The 17,259-nt window shown below is 40.6% G+C and overlaps 1 protein-coding gene across 1 annotated transcript in view; it reads right to left on the bottom strand.

Annotated features, from left to right (window-relative positions):
- Positions 1-6,516: 6,516 nt before the first annotated feature.
- LOC126279010 (protein phosphatase 1 regulatory subunit 42-like) overlaps positions 6,517-17,259 on the bottom strand; it is a 93,375-nt gene continuing 82,632 nt past the window's right edge. The window contains exon 7 of the mRNA XM_049979390.1: positions 6,517-6,798. Coding sequence (XP_049835347.1) covers positions 6,680-6,798 — 119 coding nt within the window. The 3' untranslated portion in view covers positions 6,517-6,679. The remainder of the gene's footprint in view (positions 6,799-17,259) is intronic.

The raw sequence follows: 17,259 nt of genomic DNA, 5'->3' as shown, positions 1-17,259 counted from the left end.
GCGACAACATCGATGTACTGTGGAGACCTCACGCCCCACGTGTTGAGCAATTCGGCGGTATGTCCACCCGGCGTCCCGCATGCCTACTATACGCTCTCGCTCAAAGTCCGTCAACTGCACATACGGTTCACGTCCACGCTGTCGCGGCATGCTACCAGTGTTAAAGACTGCGATGGAGCTCTGTATGCCACGGCAAACTGGCTGACACTGACGGCGGCGGTGCACAAATGCTGCGCAGCTAGCGCCATTCGACGGCCAACACCGCGGTTCCTGGTGTGTCCGCTGTGCCGTGCGTGTGATCATTGCTTGTACAGCCCTCTCGCAGTGTCCGGAGCAAGTACGGTGGGTCTGACACACCGGTGTCAATGTGTTCTTTTTTACATTTCCAGGAGTGTATATTATTCTTGTGGGTACATGTGTATGCGGAAACAGATTGAAAATACATATTAGATTTCATTCATAAGATTTATGTCGAAATCCCCACAGACAACTACAGCGGCTCTTTCAGTGAAAAGAATGTTAAGCAGTGTTTCTAATTGATTAATGAATATGTCTGTATCCCCAGTAGGTGGTATGTATATTGCTAAGACTATGACTTTTCCCTGTATTTCATACAACTGTATAGCTGCTGCTTTATAATGTTTTTCTACACTCAATGATTCAGCTTCACACCTTATTTTGTACCTGATACTTGGTTTAGTAAAGATACATACACCTCTGTTTTTGGCATTTTTTCTACAATACTGACTTGTCAACTTATATGGATGAATATAAATGCTACTTACTTCAAAACTTCTGCACCAATGCTCCATGATGCATGTACAGTCAGTGTTTGCACCATTCATTGCTACCTCAAGTTCTAGTGATTTATTTCTAAGACACTGAATATTTAGGCTGAAAATCTGCAGGTGACTAGGATGAGAACTGGTTATGGTTTTATTTACGTTTTGTGCTGTCATATTCATGTCCTGGTAAGATATGACAGCATGATCTAAACTATCGCATACGTCCTTAGAAAAATAGGTTTGTCACAAATAAAAACAATACAACAATACCAGAGAAGGGAAGTTGCTGCTCACCATATAGCGGAGATTCCGAGTCATGATAGGCACAACAAAAAGATTCACACAATTATAGCTTTTGGCCAGTAAGGCCTTTGTCAGCAGTAGACACACAAACACACATGCACACACACACTCATGCAGGAAGGCAGGAGAGAAGGTGCGGAGGGGGTAAGTAGCAGAAAGGAGAGAAATAAAAAGAAATTAAAAGGCTGGGTGTGGTGGTGAAATGATGGCTGTGTAGTGCTGGAATGGGAACAGGGAGGGGGCTGGATGGGTGAGGACAGTGACTAATGAAGGTTGAGGCCTAGAGGGTTACAATAATGTAGGATGTATTGCAGGGAAGTTCCCACCTGCGCAATTCAGAAAAAGCTGGTGTTGGTGGAGACCCTTGGTCACACTGAAGCCTTAACTGATCATCCTTCCATCCTTGTACAAAAACAAATCTCTTGTGCCTTATCTTTCCAGTCTCCCATCACCTCTCAAAGCCCCACAGTCTGGCCACAGAGGAGCATTCTCCTCGTAGCTCAGTACCATCAGGGACTGGAGCAACTGAATTATATTCTCCACCAGGGTTTCGATTACCTCTTGTTGTGCCTTGAAATGAGAAATATCCTGCCCACTATCCTTCGCACCCCTCCTACCATGGCATTCCACCATCCACCGAACCTACACAATATACTCATCCATCCTTACACAACCCCTGCTCCCAATCCCTTACCTCATGGCTCACACCTCTGTAATAGACCAAGATGCAAGACCTGTCCCACACATCCTCCAACCACCACCTACTCCAGTCTGGTAACTAACATCACCTATCCCATCAAAGGCAGGGCTACCTGTGAAAACAGTCATGTGATTTACAAGCTAAGCAGCAACCACTGTGCTGCATTCAATATATGAATGACAACAAACAAGCTGTCTGTCCGCATGAACGGCCACCGACAAACTGTGGCCAATAAACAAGTGGAGCACCCTGTTGCTGAACAACTGCCAAACGTGATATCCCTCATCTTAAAGACTGCTTCACAGCCTGTGCCATATGGATCCTTCCCACCAACACCAGCTTTTCTGAATTGCGTGCGTGGGAACTTTCCCTGCAATACATCCTACGTTCCCGTAACCCTCCTGGCCTCAACCTTCGTTAGTCACTGTCCTCATCCATCCAACCCCGTTTCTCTTCCCATGCCAGCACTACACAGCCATCATTTCACCACCACACCCAGTCTTTTAATTTCTCGTTATTTCTCTCCTTTCCGCTACTTATCCCCTCTGCACCTTCTCACCCGCCCTCCGTCAAAACTGCAACAATTCACAGTCCATCACTCCCACCGTACTAACCCTCCCCCTCCCCTCCCCATCCCAGCCTACTCTCAGCCCCACCCAGCCGTCACTCAGATCATTCACTGGTGCTGCTGCTTGCAGTGTGGTTTCAATTCTCTGAGACTGCACACGTGTGTGCAAGTTGCATTTGCTTGAGTGTGTGTTTGTGCATGTGTATATGTGTGTCTACTGCTGACAAAGGCCTTAATGGCAGAAAGCTATAGTTGTGTGAATCTTTTTGTTGTGCCTATCACAACAGTGAGTAGCAACTTTCCTTTTCTGGAATTGTTACATTCCATCCTGGATTTTCCACTGTTTGATAAAAATTATAGAGTTACAAAGCACCTTGTGTAGTAATTAGGGTTGTCCACACGCACAACATTCCACTGATGCTAGCTAGATGCTGAAATACATAACAGTTCATATTTGTACTCACGTTTACGTTTACTGATGAGTTCAACTGTTCACAGTTCAACTGTGCACTTTCACTTTTTAACTGTAATGTTTTTATTTCTGATAAATCTGCTTTTTAATAAATGTGTGTGGAATGTGCTACATACCATGCACTATAATGTTGACATGGCATGTGTGATACAGTCACCGTGGAACAGGATGTGTAACAACCAATTTTTTGATGACCATAGGTTGACAGTCAACTGCTGAAACCAAATGCAATCTTGGCTATTAATAGCTTCTTCAAAGCAAATACAGACTGCTCCTTTCAGCCTCTAATTGGGAGACATTTCAATAATGTATTTTTCTCACTGTAATGGCGTTATCTTAAATGTACAAGTTATTTAGCTGCTTGGAGCGTTAAGTGGCATTGTTGTTGTTGTTGTTGTTGTTGTTGTGGCCTTCAGTCTTGAGACTGGTTTGATGCAGCTCTCCATGCTACTCTATCCTGTGCAAGCTCCATCATCTCCCAGTACCTACTGCAACCTACATCCTTCCGAATCTGCTTAGAGTATTCATCTCTTGGTCTCCCTCTATGATTTTTACCCTCCACACTGCCCTCCAATACCAAATTGGTGATCCCTTGATGCCTCAGAACATGTCCTACCAACCGATCCCTTCTTCTGGTCAAGTTGTGCCACAAACTTCTTTTCTCCCCAATCCTATTCAATACTTCCTCATTAGTTATGTGATCTACCCATCTAATCTTCAGCATTCTTCTGTAGCACCACATTTCGAAAGCTTGTATTCTCTTCTTGTCCAAATGATTTATCGTCCATGTTTCACTTCCATACATGGCTACACTCCATACAAATACTTTCAGGAAAGACTTCCTGACACTTAAATCTATACTCGATGTTAACAAATTTCTCTTCTTCAGAAACGCTTTCCTTGCCATTGCCAGTCTACATTTTATGTCCTCTCTACTTCAACCATCATCAGTTATTTTGCTCCCCAAATAGCAAAACTCCTTTACTACTTTAAGTGTTTCATTTCCTAATCTAATTCCCTCAGCATCATCCAACTTAATTCGACTACATTCCATTATCCTCATTTTGCTTTTGTTGATGTTCATCTTATATCCTTCTTTCAAGACACTGTCCATTCCATTCAACTGCTCTTCCAAGTATTTTGCTGTCTCTGACAGAATTACAATGTCATCGGTGAACCTCAAAGTTTTTATTTCTTCTCCATGGATTTTAATACCTACTCCGAATTTTTCTTTTGTTTCCTTTACTGCTTGCTCAATATACAGATTGAATAACATCGGGGACAGGCTACAACCCTGTCTTACTCCCTTCCTAACCACTGCTTCCCTTTCATGTCCCCCGACTCTTACAACTGCCATCTGGTTTCTGTACAAATTGTAAATAGCCTTTCGCTCCCTGTATTTTTCCCCTGCCACGTTTAGAATTTGAAAGAGAGTATTCCAGTCAACATTGTCAAAAGTTTTCTCTAAGTCTACAAATTCTAGAAAAGTAGGTTTGCCTTTCCTTAATCTTTCTTCTAAGATAAGCCGTAAGGTCAGTATTGCCTCACATGTTCCAGTATTTCTACGGAATCCAAACTGATCTTCCCCGAGGTCAGCTTCTACCAGTTTTTCCATTCGTCTGTAAGGAATTCGTGTTAGTATTTTGCAGCTGTGGCTTATTAAACTGATTGTTCCGTAATTTTCACATCTGTCAACACCTGCTTTCTTTGGGATTGGAATTATTATATTCTTGAAGTCTGAGGGAATTTCGCCTGTCTCATACATCTTGCTCACCAGATGGTAGAGTTTTGTCAGGACTGGCTCTCCCAAGGCCATCAGTAGTTCCAATGGAATGTTGTCTACTCCGGGGGCCATGTTTCAACTCAGGTCTTTCAGTGCTCTGTCAAACTCTTCACGCAGTATCGTATCTCTCATTTCATCTTCATCTACATTCTCTTCCATTTCCATAATATTGTCCTCAAGTACATCGCCCTTATATAGACCCTCTATATACTCCTTCCACCTTTCTGCTTTCCCTTCTTTGCTTTGAACTGGGTTTCCATCTGAGCTCTTGATGTTGATACAAGTGGTTCTCTTATCTCGAAAGGTCTCTCTAATTTTTCTGTAGGCAGCATCTATCTTACCGCTAGTGAGATAAGCCTCTACATCCTTACATTTGCCCTCTAGCCATCCCTGCTTAGCCATTTTGCACTTCCTGTCGATGTCATTTTTCAGATGTTTGTATTCCTTTTTGCCTGCTTCATTTACTGCATTTTTAAATTTTCTCCTTTCATCAATTAAATTCAATATTTCTTCTGTTACCCAAGGATTTCTAATACCTCGTCTTTTTACCTACTTGATCCTCTGTTGCCTTCACTACTTCATCCCTCAAAGCTACCCATTCTTCTTCTACTTTATTTCTTTCCCCCATTCCTGTAAATTGTTCCCTTATGCTCTCCCTGAAACTTGGTACAACCTCTGGTTCTTTCAGTTTATCTAGGTCCCATCTCCTTAAGTTTCCACCTTTTTGCAGTTTCTTCAGTTTTAATCTACAGGCCATAACCAATAGATTGTGGTCAGAGTCCACATCTGCCCCTGGAAATGTCTTACAATTTAAAACCTGGTTCCTAAATCTCTGTCTTACCATTATATAATCTATCTGATACCTTTTAGTATCTCCAAGGGTCTTCCATGTATACAGCCTTCTTTCATGATTCTTAAAAAAAGTGTTAGTTATAATTAAGTTGTGCTCTGTGCAGAATTCTACCAGGCGGCTTCCTCTTTCATTTCTTAGCCCCAATCCGTATCCACCTGCTACGTTTCCTTCTCTCCCTTTTCCTACACCAGAATTCCAGTCACCCATGACTATTAAATTTTCATCTCCCTTCACTGTCTGAATAATTTCTTTTATTTCATCATACATTTCTTCAATTTCTTCGTCATCTGCAGAGCTAGTTGGCATATAAACTTGTACTACTGTAGTAGGTGTGGGCTTTGTATCTATCTTGGCCACAATAATGCATTCACTATGCTGTTTGTAGTAGCTTACCCGCATTCCTATTTTTCTGTTCCTTATTAAACCTATTCCTGCATTACCCCTATTTGATTTTGTGTTTATAACCCTGTAGTCACCTGACCAGAAGTCTTGTTCCTCCTGCCACCGAACTTCACTAATTCCCACTATATCTAACTTTAGCCTATCCATTTCCCTTTTTAAATTTTCTAACCTACCTGGCCGATTAAGGGATCTGACATTCCATGCTCCGATCCGTAGAACGCCAGTTTTCTTTCTCCTGATAACGACATCCTCTTGAGTAGTCTCCGCCCGGAGATCCAAATGGGGGACTATTTTACCTCTGGAATATTTTACCCAAGAGGACGCCATCATCATTTAATCATACAGTAAAGCTGCCCTCGGGAAAAATTATGGCCATAGTTTCCCCTTGCTTTCAGCCGTTCACAGTACCAGCACAGCAAGGCCATTTTGGTTATTGTTACAAGGCCAGATCAGTCAATCATCCAGACTGTTGCCCTTGCAACTACTGCAAAGGCTGCTGCCCCTCTTCAGGAACCACACGTTTGTCTGGCCTCTCAACAGATACCCCTCCGCACTCCGTTGTGGTTGTACCTACGGTATGGCTATCTGTATTGGAGGGAGGGGGGGGGGGGGGGGGAAGTGGCATTAACGTTTCAAATAAAAATGCACCATTACATTTATGGTTTGCCATATTATTTGCAGAAAGATAATTTAATACAAGGAATCCATTAACAATATGAAAATATTTTTGTAGGAGAATAAAAATAAACCTGATCAGAAATTTATTGCTGCTGATTTAGAGAACGAACACTACTAAATAAATGAGACACATTTTTATAGCTTTGAAAAATTAATGTCTTCTGGGAGCTCCTTCCCACCTGATTTGTCTTCAGATTGGAGTTTTGTTTGATACAAGGAAGATCTTGATAATGTATTTCCCCTTCGTACGTTTCCTGAAACAAAATTGAAATATTATCATAGTACTTAATAATAATAATAATAATAATTATTATTATTATTATTATTATTATTATTATTAGAAATAATATTAGGAATTAGGAAAGATGGTAGACAAATAAAAGATCCTGAAATTGGCAAAGAGAACAGCATAACATATGACAAAACTATTAATCTGTGGTAAGTACAGACTGTGCAACAGCGAAACAGACAGGGAAATGGGAAAAGGAGCTCTAGTCTCGGGAATGGCTTTTACAGTCAACAAGAAGATCCTTCGATCAGTAACAGAAATGAAACCAATAAATAAGACTTGACAATGAGGCTCAAATAGGCTAAGCCTTATATGATAATTGGCACCCATGTACTAGTAAACCAAGATTCACAAGAGAGAAAAGGAGAAGTCAATAACAACTGGGATGAACTAGAGAAAACCACAAAAAAAAATCCCTAATGGAGATGTTAAAATTTTATTACGTGATTTAAACACACAATTAGGAAGAGAAAAAGAGATTCAGAGGACTGACAGAACAACATCCAGGTCATAGACTCACTAACAAGAATGACCAGAGACTGATCATGCTATGTTACCAACACAATATGAGGATAATATAGTCAACTCACGTCAAGAAAGGCATGAAGAAAACCAAGATATGAAGACTGCCAGTCAAATCCTTGCAAGAATAGCAAATCAACCATGTAGCTTTACACACAAGAACTCAAATGGTGCTTTGAGCACTATGGGACTTAACATCTGAGGTCATCAGTCCCCTGAAACTTAGAACTACTTTAACCTAACTAACCTAAGGGCATCACACACATCCGTGCCCGTGGCAGGATTTGAACCTGCGATCGTAGCAGTCGGGCGGTGCTGGACTGAAGCACCTAGAACCACTCAGCCACTGAGGCCAGCACACAAGAACTATAAAGAATTCAAGACCATACAAGTTAGAAGAGGAGCTAACACAGACTATAATCATTATCTCACCAGAATCAAAATTAGGCTGACACCAAATGAAATGAATAAGAAGATCACAGTGATAAAAAAGTTAAATATGACAAAATTTATATAATCAAGGAAAAAAGAGAACAAAGAGAAATGGGAGTAAAGACAGACATGATCTAACAAAAATAAGATCATCAGTCAGGGAAAAAAGAAAATTATTCTAATCCAAGAGAAGAGACATTTGTAGTGGAATGACACATGTGTTAAAGCAACTGGCAACAGGAAAATAGCATACGACAAATGAAACAGTGACAAAACAGAAGTCAGTCTGATAATGTACAAAGAGGTGAGAAAGCGGTTAAAAGGAACAGAAGAGGATTTCTGAAACTGTAACATGAGAGACTTTTACAGGGTCTGGCAAAAAGACCTCCGGTATTTCAAAAGGTAGTTACAAAGAAACAAAAGATACAGAGATATATTTTTATCTGTGAACAACAGTACTGTGCTATTTTACATTAGTTGGTTTTAAAAATTATGTCTGGTGAATGACGTCTCCCAGTGTTGACACATTGACAAAGTCTTTCCCTGACATTGTGAAGAATTGCTCTCAAAATGTCTAGAGAACACTGAGAAATGTGAGCTGTGGCTCTGTCTTTTTAGAATAAGACTTCTCCCTCTTCATGGTCCCCAACAAACTGTCACATGACAGCTGTTAAATGGTTGTTGGTAAAGTTCCTAGGGGCTTCTGCTACCCAGTAGTGGAAATTTTGTTTCTTTACAGTTCCTCCCAAGTGGAAGTGGGCCTCACTGAAGAAATCAAAACAGTGTCAAGGGAAATGTTCTGAAAAATTTTCTCACATGCAGCTCTGCAAGTTTCAAAATCACTCTTAACTCATTGGCAACCACCATTTTGCATGGGTGCATGTGAAGATCTCTGTGAACTATTTTTCTTACTATCCTATCAAACAATCCAAGGGCAGCTGCATGTTTAAGTGCCAAACATTTCACGGAGGACACATGCACATATGCTACATTTTCTGGAATTCTTACAGTCCAAGGTTGGCCAGTAGATTTTCTTCTCAGTGCACAGCCTGATGTTCTAAAGTTTGATACTAAAACTAGAATAGTTCCTTAGAATCATGTTGGGCAAGGAAAACCAAAGGATTAGAAATCTGTCTAGCATTCACTGATGATTTGACAATACAGATAATACAGAAGTCACAGTAAAGCAAATCGAGGTCCTGGAAAATAAGGCTGAAAAGGTGGTATTACATATCTCCTTCCAGAAAGATAATACATGTCAAACCAAAAAGATGCACCAAAAAAGATCATGACAGAATTTGGCGAGACAAAGAGAGTTTACAAACTCAAGTATCTTGTGGAGATGATACCAGCAAATGGAATGGAGAAATAAACTCATGAACTGAGATATCAAAAGATGACTAGAGCATTCTGGCTGACTGGAAACATCTAAGATAAATTATGTCTACCATGTGATGTAAAAGTGAGTCATTACAACACTGTAAAAAACCTTATATGCATAGGAAACACTGGTCATAGATTGATCATATAAAGTTGATCGTCGGTAAAGCAGATGCCAGACTGAGGTTCATTGGAAGAATCCTAAGGAAATGCAATCCGAAAACAAAGGAAGTAGGTTACAGTACGCTTGTTCGCCCACTGCTTGAATACTGCTCAACAGTGTGGGATCCATACCAGATAGGGTTGATAGAAGAGATAGAGAAGATCCAACGGAGAGCAGCGCGCTTTGTTACAGGATCATTTACTAATCGCGAAAGCGTTACGGAGATGATAGATAAACTCCACTGGAAGACTCTGCAGGAGAGACGCTCAGTAGCTCGGTACAGGATTTTGTTAAAGTTTCGAGAACATACCTTCACCGAAGAGTCAAGCAGTATATTGCTCCCTTCTACATATATCTCGCGAAGGGACCATGAGGATAAAATCAGAGAGATTAGAGCCCACACGGAAGCATACCGACAATCCTTCTTTCCACGAACAATACGAGACTGGAATAGAAGCGAGAACCAATAGAGGTACTCAGGGTACCCTCCACCACACACCGTCAGGTGGCTTGCGGAGTATGGACGTAGATGTAGAGAAAGGTGCACAAGAAAATATCAAGAAACTAGAGAGAAACATCATTAGGAAAATCCTAGGGCCCAGTAAAATAAAAGAAAGCTGCAGATTGTGGGGTAGATAAGAGACTCCACAGGTGTCTAATACAGCACATGACATGAAGAAACATTGCCTGAAATTTTAGGGGCTCATCAAGTGAATTCCAGTCACCTGACAAATTAAACATTTATAAATTAACATTTATAAAACCTTGCTTTCACACCTGTGCTTCGGCATTTTTTAATATACATGTGAAAGATTTTGAAAACAATGTTTTATTTAATTAATCAGTATGTGCATAACAACTACTACACACCCCAGAACACATAATAACCACCGAGTAATTATAACACAGTGAAGTAAACAAAAAACTGCCGATATCAATTTACATATCTTAACATCTTTAAACAACTATACTATAGGTTAATCCACAGACATATGCAAATTTGGAGTGGGGCATCCACGGTCTGCATGGATAGGGTGTTCAGGCTTCAGAAGAGAGCAGTTACAATAATTTCCAATATAATCAAATGTCATTCCTGCAGAAACTATTTCATCAAATATAATTTACGTATTGTGTATTCTTTACGTGTCCTTAAGACAATTATATTTGTAAATGAGAATGAAGGAATAAGCAGAATGAATAGAGACTTTCACCTTACAATACATGAACCAGGTGTGATTCTTGCAGTTTGTAGTGTTTGACAGGAAGACACCAAGCAGAACAGAAGTGATATCTGGCATTCCCCAAGGTCCTCTGCTGTTTCTAATCTATATAAACGATTTGGGAGTCAGTGTAAACAGCCCTCTTAGATTGTTTGCAGATAGTGCTGTGATATACAGTGTAGTAAAATCATCAAAAATTACAAAATAAGTCACACAAAATATCTGTAAGGTATAAACAGTGGCAATTGACACTGAACAATAAAAAGTGTGAGGTCCTCCACATGAGTACTAAAAACATTACAAAATGAACAAGAAAAATTTAAAGGTTGTCAGTTCAGCTGAATACCCACATATTACAACTATGAACAACTTTAATTGGAACCAGTAGACTGAAAATGAGGGGAAAACAAACTACCAATTAATCAGTTAAAATGCATAGGCAGAGGCTGTATACTGGAAACATCCAATATCTTGTTGCAGAGCAAGCCCTACAACATAAAAGTCATGATCTTGGTGCCTGTTTCATCACATGTGCCATCTGGATTCTTCCTCCAGACACCAGTTTCTTAGAGCTCCACAGGTGGGAACTGATGCTACAGCATGTCCTTGGTTCTCGCCACCTACCTGGCCTTAATAAACATTAATTTCTTTAGTGTTGCCATTTCTTCACAGTAACTATTTCTTTCTTCACTTTCGTTTAGTTTCCTGCACTTTTCATTTTTTTTTTTTTTTTTTTTTTTTTTTGCCACCCCCACCCCACCTCTATTATATACAATGCACTTAACTTTTCTCTCTTATTAGCTCATATGTGATATTTTGGAAGTGTTCTCTGTGTTGCATATTTCCCTATCTTCCACCTTTAAGCTCTCAGATTTTCAAATCTCAACTGATGCAGCCGCCAGCAATCAGTCTTTTTTTCTCATCCTGTCCAGTAATTCTCCCCTGTCCTGGGGACAACTTTCCCAAACTCTACCACTTTTCCTAAAGCTCACCAGTCCTTTTCCTTCACCTGTTCACCCGTCTTTCTTCCCATTCAGTGTTTCTGCCAGGAGAAGGAGCCACTGGCTCAGAAAAATGGCAAATCTTAATACATTTTACGTGTGCGTTCTCCTGCCATTGCTTGGCGAGTAGATTTTTTATCTACAAATTACGTTATAAACCCAAAGACATTGTTTTGTTGGGGTAAGACTTAGAAGATGCAACAGATCTACTAAAGAGACTGCCTACACTATGCTTGTATGTCCTTTTCTTGAGTATCACTGCAAGGTATGGAATCCTTACCAGATAGGATTGATGGAGGGTATTGAAAAAGTTCAGAGAATGGCAGCTCATATTGTAGTATCATGAAATTTTAATCACCAACTTTCTCCTCCAAATGTGTAAATATTTTACTGACTCCCACGTATATATGGAGAAGGGGACATTGTAATAAAATGAGAGAAATCAGGACTTGCACAGAAAAATTTAGGTGTTAATTTTTTGCCACATACTGTTCAAGAGTGGAATGGCCACAGAATAGTCTGACAGTGATTTCATGAAACTCTGTCAAGCACTTGGATGTTTCCAGAATGAGATTTTCACTCTGCAGCGGAGTGTGCGCTGATATGAAACTTCCTGGCAGATTAAAACTGTGTGCCCGAGCGAGACTCGAACTCGGGACCTTTGCCTTTCGCGGGCAAGTGCTCTACTAACTGAGCTACCCAAGCACGACTCACGTCCGGTACTCACAGCTTTACTTCTGCCAGTATCCGTCTCCTACCTTCCAAACTTTACAGAAGCTCTTCTGCGAAACTTGCAGAACTAGCACTCCTGAAAGAAAGGATACTGCGGAGACATGGCTTAGCCACAGCCTGGGGGATGTTTCCAGAATGAGATTTTCACTCTGCAGCGGAGTGTGCGCTGATATGAAACTTCCTGTCAGATTAAAACTGTGTGCCCGACCGAGACTCGAACTCGGGACCTTTGCCTTTCGCGGGCAAGTGCTCTACTAACTGAGCTACCCAAGCACGACTCACGTCCGGTACTCACAGCTTTACTTCTGCCAGTATCCGTCTCCTACCTTCCAAAATTTACAGAAGCTCTTCTGCGAAACTTGAAAATCTCATTCTGGAAACATCCCCCAGGCTGTGGCTAAGCCATGTCTCCGCAGTATCCTTTCTTTCAGGAGTGCTAGTTCTGCAAGTTTCGCAGAAGAGCTTCTGTAAAGTTTGGAAGGTAGGAGACGGATACTGGCAGAAGTAAAGCTGTGAGTACCGGACGTGAGTCGTGCTTGGGTAGCTCAGTTAGTAGAGCACTTGCCCGCGAAAGGCAAAGGTCCCGAGTTCGAGTCTCGGTCGGGCACACAGTTTTAATCTGCCAGGAAGTTTCATATCAGCGCACACTCCGCTGCAGAGTGAAAATCTCATTCTGGAAACATCCCCCAGGCTGTGGCTAAGCCATGTCTCCGCAGTATCCTTTCTTTCAGGAGTGCTAGTTCTGCAAGTTTCGCAGAAGAGCTTCTGTAAAGTTTGGAAGGTAGGAGACGGATACTGGCAGAAGTAAAGCTGTGAGTACCGGACGTGAGTCGTGCTTGGGTAGCTCAGTTAGTAGAGCACTTGCCCGCGAAAGGCAAAGGTCCCGAGTTCGAGTCTCGGTCGGGCACACAGTTTTAATCTGCCAGGAAGTTTCATATCAGCGCACACTCCGCTGCAGAGTGAAAATCTCATTCTGGAAACATCCCCCAGGCTGTGGCTAAGCCATGTCTCCGCAGTATCCTTTCTTTCAGGAGTGCTAGTTCTGCAAGTTTCGCAGAAGAGCTTCTGTAAAGTTTGGAAGGTAGGAGACGGATACTGGCAGAAGTAAAGCTGTGAGTACCGGACGTGAGTCGTGCTTGGGTAGCTCAGTTAGTAGAGCACTTGCCCGCGAAAGGCAAAGGTCCCGAGTTCGAGTCTCGGTCGGGCACACAGTTTTAATCTGCCAGGAAGTTTCATATCAGCGCACACTCCGCTGCAGAGTGAAAATCTCATTCTGGAAACATCCCCCAGGCTGTGGCTAAGCCATGTCTCCGCAGTATCCTTTCTTTCAGGAGTGCTAGTTCTGCAAGTTTCGCAGAAGAGCTTCTGTAAAGTTTGGAAGGTAGGAGACGGATACTGGCAGAAGTAAAGCTGTGAGTACCGGACGTGAGTCGTGCTTGGGTAGCTCAGTTAGTAGAGCACTTGCCCGCGAAAGGCAAAGGTCCCAAGTTCGAGTCTCGGTCGGGCACACAGTTTTAATCTGCCAGGAAGTTTCACTTGGATGTTTATTGCAGAATAATGATGTAATTTTAGATGTAGGTTAGGGATACTGAGGTACCGATCACAGCTCACTTGCTGCTGAAATACAGTTCTGTAACAGGTTTTCAAGTAATGTAAAAGAATTCCATGGAAATCTTTTTAAGGGCAATTTGAAACACCTGTCATTTAAAAACGTTTACACTAACTAAAAATATTTGTGAGTTCAATTACTTACAGAAATAATTTTGTGTATTGCAGAATGTTACTAGTGGTAAATGACCTTCTGTGCTATTCATTTCATATATTCATTGTATTTATGCGATCATATCATTGTTATAAATGTTCAAAAAATGTTGTACAAGACTGTAAATTTATTATGGTCAACTAAATATTATTATTACTATTATTACTGTTATTATCATACACTTATAGGCTGCTAGAGGACCATGCACCGAACATGCTGGATGTGAGATTTTCTGTCTATTACGCCAGCATCGTAACAGTCTTTTCTGACTTTGGTGATCCATTTCATGTTCATAATGCTTTTTGTGACTCCAAGATCTATGATCAAGGCACTTGAAAACAGCCGCACACATATCATCGGAGTTTCTATCAAACTGAAACTGCTGAAGATGCAAGTGTAAATGAAGAATCTGCTCTATATACAAATGAGAAGAGGCCAACAAAACATATTATTAAACGCCACAAGTGCAGTGAATCAAATCATATTGGTAAATATTGTTCTAACAAGGACAAAAGAGCAGGAAGCTCATCAAAAAATGACGGATATGAATTTAGGAAACAGACACAACAAAAGAAAGCTTTTCTTGCTGTCGATGATAAACAGTCTCTCCAAAAGGATATGTGCTTTGACTCACATTACTAATGATGGAAACAAGCTTCATAATGTCAAGCTGTGGTGGAAAAGCAGACAGGTAGAAATATAAAGTAGTTATGGTTTGACAATGGAAAGGAGTGTGTCAACAACGAACTAAAAGGATTTCTGACTTCTGAGTGTATCATCCACCAGCTTACAGTATGTTACAGTCCACTGCAAAATGGTGTTGCTGAGAGAGCTAATAAAATATTGGTTGAAAAAGCTCAATGCTAACCTACCAAAGGAGTATTGGGCTGAAGCTGTGTCTACAGCTGTGTACCTGTCAAATCGTTCACCAACACAACACTCGGAGATAAGACTCCATATGAACTTTGGCATAGGAAAACGTCTTGCTTATCACATATGAGAATTTTTGGCTGCAGTGCAATGGTTCACACTCCAAAATCCCATCCCCTTAAACATCCCAACAACCACCATCCAAAACCCCATTGCAAGGAGTGGGATAAGAAGTCACAGAAGTTGTCATTTGCAGTCTACTGTCAGGCAACTAAAGGCTGTTGATTCATCAACAGGGAGACTGGCCAGATGCTTGTCAGCAAGGATGTCAAATTCCTGGAATATGGGAATTTTTCAAGTTCAGAGACAAAGGAACCTAAGACCACAAATGCGTTAGGATTGAACATGAGGCAGTTCTTCAGGACATCAATACTTCACAAACTGAAGAAGTAGTTAAATCAAAACACAGTGATAATGAACACTTTTATGGCTTTGACAGTGATTCAATATAAACTGAAGCTCAAGATGAGGGTCATGAGAATAAAAACATACCTCAAAGGTCAAATAGAGAAGCTAAACCCAATAGGTAGCCTGATCATGTTACTTACTATTTGAAAGAAGGCCTTCCAAGTGCAGATATTGATGTCAAAGAAGCTTTGGAAGGGGCAATAATGAAGAATGGAAAAAAGCAATGAAGAAAGAATTCTCATCCCTAGTTCATAACAACACATTTGAAGAAGCAGAGCTACCCAGAGGACACAAACCACTCAAGACAAGTGTGTATTAAAAATAAAGCCTAAGACTAGCAGTATACCAGAAACATTTAAGGCTCGATTAGTGGTAAAAAGGATGTGCTGAAGTTCAAGATGTTGATTATCAGGAAACATTTGCATCAATGGTCAAGCATGCATCAATTAGATATCTCTTTTCTGTGGCAGCTCAAGAGGAACTGGAGATTTACCATGTTGACGTCACTGCTGCTTATCTCTATGGATATTTAAATGAAGAAATTTAAGTCATTCCACCAGAAAATTTTGCAACTCCTGGAAAAGAATGGAAGCTGAAGAAAGCTGTTTATGGACTCAAACAGGCTGGTAGGAACTGGAGTCAAAAAATTGATGACATGTTAAGAAAACTGAAATTGAACAGATCAAACACTGATCCATGTCTCTATTTTCACAGAGATGGCACCAAACTAATCATAATGGCTTTCTATGTTGATGATATGCTATTACTCCCAAATGACAGAAGAAGTGTTTTGGATCAATTCAAAAGTTCTTTAAAGACATTTTTTGAGATAGAAGATTTAGGACAGATAAGCCGTTGTCTAGGCATGTAAATTACACAGGATTGTGATAAAGGAAAAATTTCGATCTCCCAGAAATTCTATGCAAAAAAGTTCTGGAGAAATTTGGACTGAATAAAGCTAAGCTGTTATCAACACCACTTGAATGTGGTTTGGACTTTGAAGCAGTTGACTCAGGTGATATCAAGGTACTATATCAAGAAGCATTAGGAAGTCTTCTATATTTATCCCAAATCGCCAGACCTGATATGCGTATCGCTGAAAGTCTCCTGAGGAGCTATAATCATTGTTTTAAATTGGTTGTCAGTAAAAAGATTAAACAGATATTTAAAGAGAACCACGGATTATATGCTAAAAAATTTGGAAATTTGTGGTGAGGTCTTTTGGGACCAAACTGCTGAGGTCATCGGTCCCTAAGCTTACACACTACTTAATCAAGCTTAAACTAACATATTATAAGGACGACATACACACACACACACACACATGCCCGAGGGAGGACTCGAACCTCTGATGGGGGAAGTGGCGCTGACTGCGACAAGACGCCCCAGACCGCGTGGCTACCCGCGTGGCGGATTACACACTAGAACTGTCTAGAGGTGGTAACAGTGAAATAATGGCCTTCAGTGATGCAGAGTGGGGAAATAAAATCAATGACAGACATTCTGTAACTGGTTCTTGCATAAAATTGCAAAACTCTTTAATTTCAATGCCTAGTAGAAAACAGAAAACTGTTGCACTTTCTATTTGTGAAGCTGAGTATATGCCCTTGGCATCAACTGTTCAAGATTTATTGTGGTTAAGATAAATTATGTTTGAAGTAGATCCAAGCAGTGCCATAAAGCTATTTACAGTGTATTGTGATAATAAAGTATCTTATGACAAACTCTAAATCAAAGCATATAAATATAAAATATCATTTTATAAGAAGGAATGTTGAGTCAGGTGTTATTAATGTTGAACATCTGCCTTCTGAAGAAATGTTAGCCGATGCTTTCACAAAACCACTTAGCAATGCCAGACATGAAACATGTGTAA

The sequence above is a fragment of the Schistocerca gregaria genome, chromosome 6 (genome assembly GCF_023897955.1).
Source record: "Schistocerca gregaria isolate iqSchGreg1 chromosome 6, iqSchGreg1.2, whole genome shotgun sequence".
Taxonomy (NCBI): Eukaryota; Metazoa; Arthropoda; class Insecta; order Orthoptera; family Acrididae; genus Schistocerca; species Schistocerca gregaria.
Note: the sequence above shows the minus strand (reverse complement) of the source record. Positions and strands in the feature narration are given on the sequence as shown.